The sequence below is a fragment of the Pipistrellus kuhlii genome, unplaced genomic scaffold (assembly GCF_014108245.1).
Source record: "Pipistrellus kuhlii isolate mPipKuh1 unplaced genomic scaffold, mPipKuh1.p scaffold_m20_p_9, whole genome shotgun sequence".
NCBI classification, from domain to species: Eukaryota; Metazoa; Chordata; class Mammalia; order Chiroptera; family Vespertilionidae; genus Pipistrellus; species Pipistrellus kuhlii.
The window spans coordinates 11,946,056-11,948,446 of NW_023425595.1; the positions used below are offsets into that span (position 1 = coordinate 11,946,056).

Sequence of the window (2,391 nt, forward strand, 5' to 3'; positions counted from 1 at the left end):
TAAACTTCAGCTTCAATAATGTGTAACTCTATAGGTAATGAATGCATTAAACTTTGTTGGTAAACCCATACTTTAGATATGTTTGCCATAATAAAAATGTGCATCTACTTATCACTTTTCTATCTGTGTGTTTCAATTGATTTTTTGTTAATCAATGTGTTTCTTTATGACTCATTGCTATAGGACATCTTGTGATTTCCAAACAACATCCATGGAGAACAAAACAGAAGTGACTAAGTTCATCCTCCTTGGACTAACCAATGTCCCAGAACTGCAGGTCCCCCTCTTTATAATGTTCACCTTCATCTACCTCATCAGTGTGGTTGGAAACCTGGGGATAATAATTTTGATTCTCTTGGACTTTCAGCTCCATACCCCTATGTACTTTTTCCTTAGTAATTTGTCTTTGGTTGACTTTTGTTTCTCTACAGCTGTCACTCCCAAGGTTATGGCTGGGTTCCTTGTAGGAGACAAGGTCATCTCCTACAATGCATGTGCTGCTCAGATGTTCTTTTTTGTAGCTTTTGCCACTATGGAAAATTTCCTTTTGGCCTCAATGGCTTATGACCGCTATGCAGCAGTGTGCAAACCTCTACATTATACCACCACCATAACAACGAGTGTTTGTGCCTGTCTTGCCATAGGTTCCTATGTCTTTAGTTTTCTGACTGCCGCTGTTCACACTAGAAACACATTCAGCCTCTCTTTCTGTAAGTCTAATCTGGTCCATCACTTTTTCTGTGATATTCCAGCAGTCATGGCTCTCTCTTGCTCAGACAAGCATATTAATGAGCAGATTCTTGTTTTTTTGGCAAGCTTCTACATGTTTTTTGCTCTCCTGGTTATCTTGATTTCCTACCTGTTCATATTTGTCACCATCCTAAAGTTGCACTCATCTTCAGGGTATCAGAAGGCTTTGTCCACCTGTGCTTCTCACCTCACTGCTGTCTCCATCTTCTATGGGACTGCTGTATTCATGTATTTACAGCCCAGCTCCAGCCATTCCATGGACACAGACAAAATTGCCTCTGTGTTCTATACTATGGTCATCCCCATGCTGAACCCTCTGGTCTATAGTTTGAGAAACAAGGAGATCAAAAATGCATTCAAGAAAGTTGTTGAGAAGGCAAGATTGACTCTAAACTTCACCTGGTAAAGTTGTAGGATCCACAATAACCTAGTTTCCTTTCTGTCAGATATTCAACATATAATAGCTCACATTTTTAGGTCCAACAAGGCACCTAAATTACTGAGATGATGCCATTTTTTTCTTCAAATGTTTATCATCTAGAAAAAAGGAAATATTGTGTCCAAATACATGGTGTCTGAATTAGGATTGCCAAAGAAACCTTAAGGATGTTGGGGGCCTTGTTTGTATAAACCTTATTAATTATATTTAATTTATACATATGTTCATATATACTATGTAACAATGGAAGGATATATTTTAAAAAGGCACACAGAAATCCATGAACAAAACCTATGCAAGGATTCCATACTTGTACATACATGCAGAAGTGGGAAATTTGTTAAAAGGGTTAGATGAAGTATAGCTAGTTTTTAATTAAAATGTAAAAATAATTTATATATCAGATTACACATTTAAGTTCAACATTTTCTGTAGTTCAAAACTACTTCAGGAATCTAAAGTTAAGAAGTAGTGATATGGGTATTTAAATAAAGATATATGCTTTTTGTTGGCACATTGTATTCAGAACTTTATATGCATGATATTATAAAGGGATTAATATTTCTGTCTTCAGTAAGTCTACTAGTAGAAGCAGTTTGTTCATAGGATGATTTTCAAAAGCAAAATAGAGTATAAGACAAGGTGATAGAGAAATAATAAGGGAATTTTTGGATTTTTCTTTATATAACTACCTTATATTTTGTAAACAAACAGCAATGATTAATAATAATGTCACCCATTTTTCTTATTGAATATACTAAAAAAAGGTTAATGCAACTCATTCATGGATGCTTCAGTGTTAGATGAGCTCTGTCTTGTGTTATTCCTTTCCTGCTCATTTACACTGAGTTCCTTGCTTGTTCTGGACAACTCCAAGCATGCGCCTGCATCAGGATCTTTGCCCTTGCTGTTACCAATGCTCAGAAAGCTCCCTTACTTCCTTCAGCTCTTTGCTTAAATGTTTCCACACTATAGTCACCCCACCCACCCGTGGACACCGTTCCTTCCTTGCACATCTTGCTTTATTCTGATCAGTACTCAAATTAAACTATTATCATTATTTCTTTATTTTCCTAAGGAGAGCAGACACTACACCAGAGGAGTCACTTTCTAACAATGTCATTTCCAACACATAAATTACAACCATAATTTCTGAATAAATAAGGTAACAAATATATTAGTCAAAATGTGAATCCAGCAGT

At 36.1% G+C, this 2,391-nt stretch overlaps 1 protein-coding gene across 1 annotated transcript; it reads left to right on the forward strand.

Annotated features, from left to right (window-relative positions):
* Positions 1-211: 211 nt before the first annotated feature.
* On the forward strand, positions 212-1,156 carry LOC118712782 (olfactory receptor 5B2-like). Its single transcript, XM_036426895.1, has one exon. It carries the CDS (start codon positions 212-214, stop codon positions 1,154-1,156), a length of 945 nt encoding a protein of 314 aa, XP_036282788.1.
* The last annotated feature ends 1,235 nt before the right edge of the window (positions 1,157-2,391 follow it).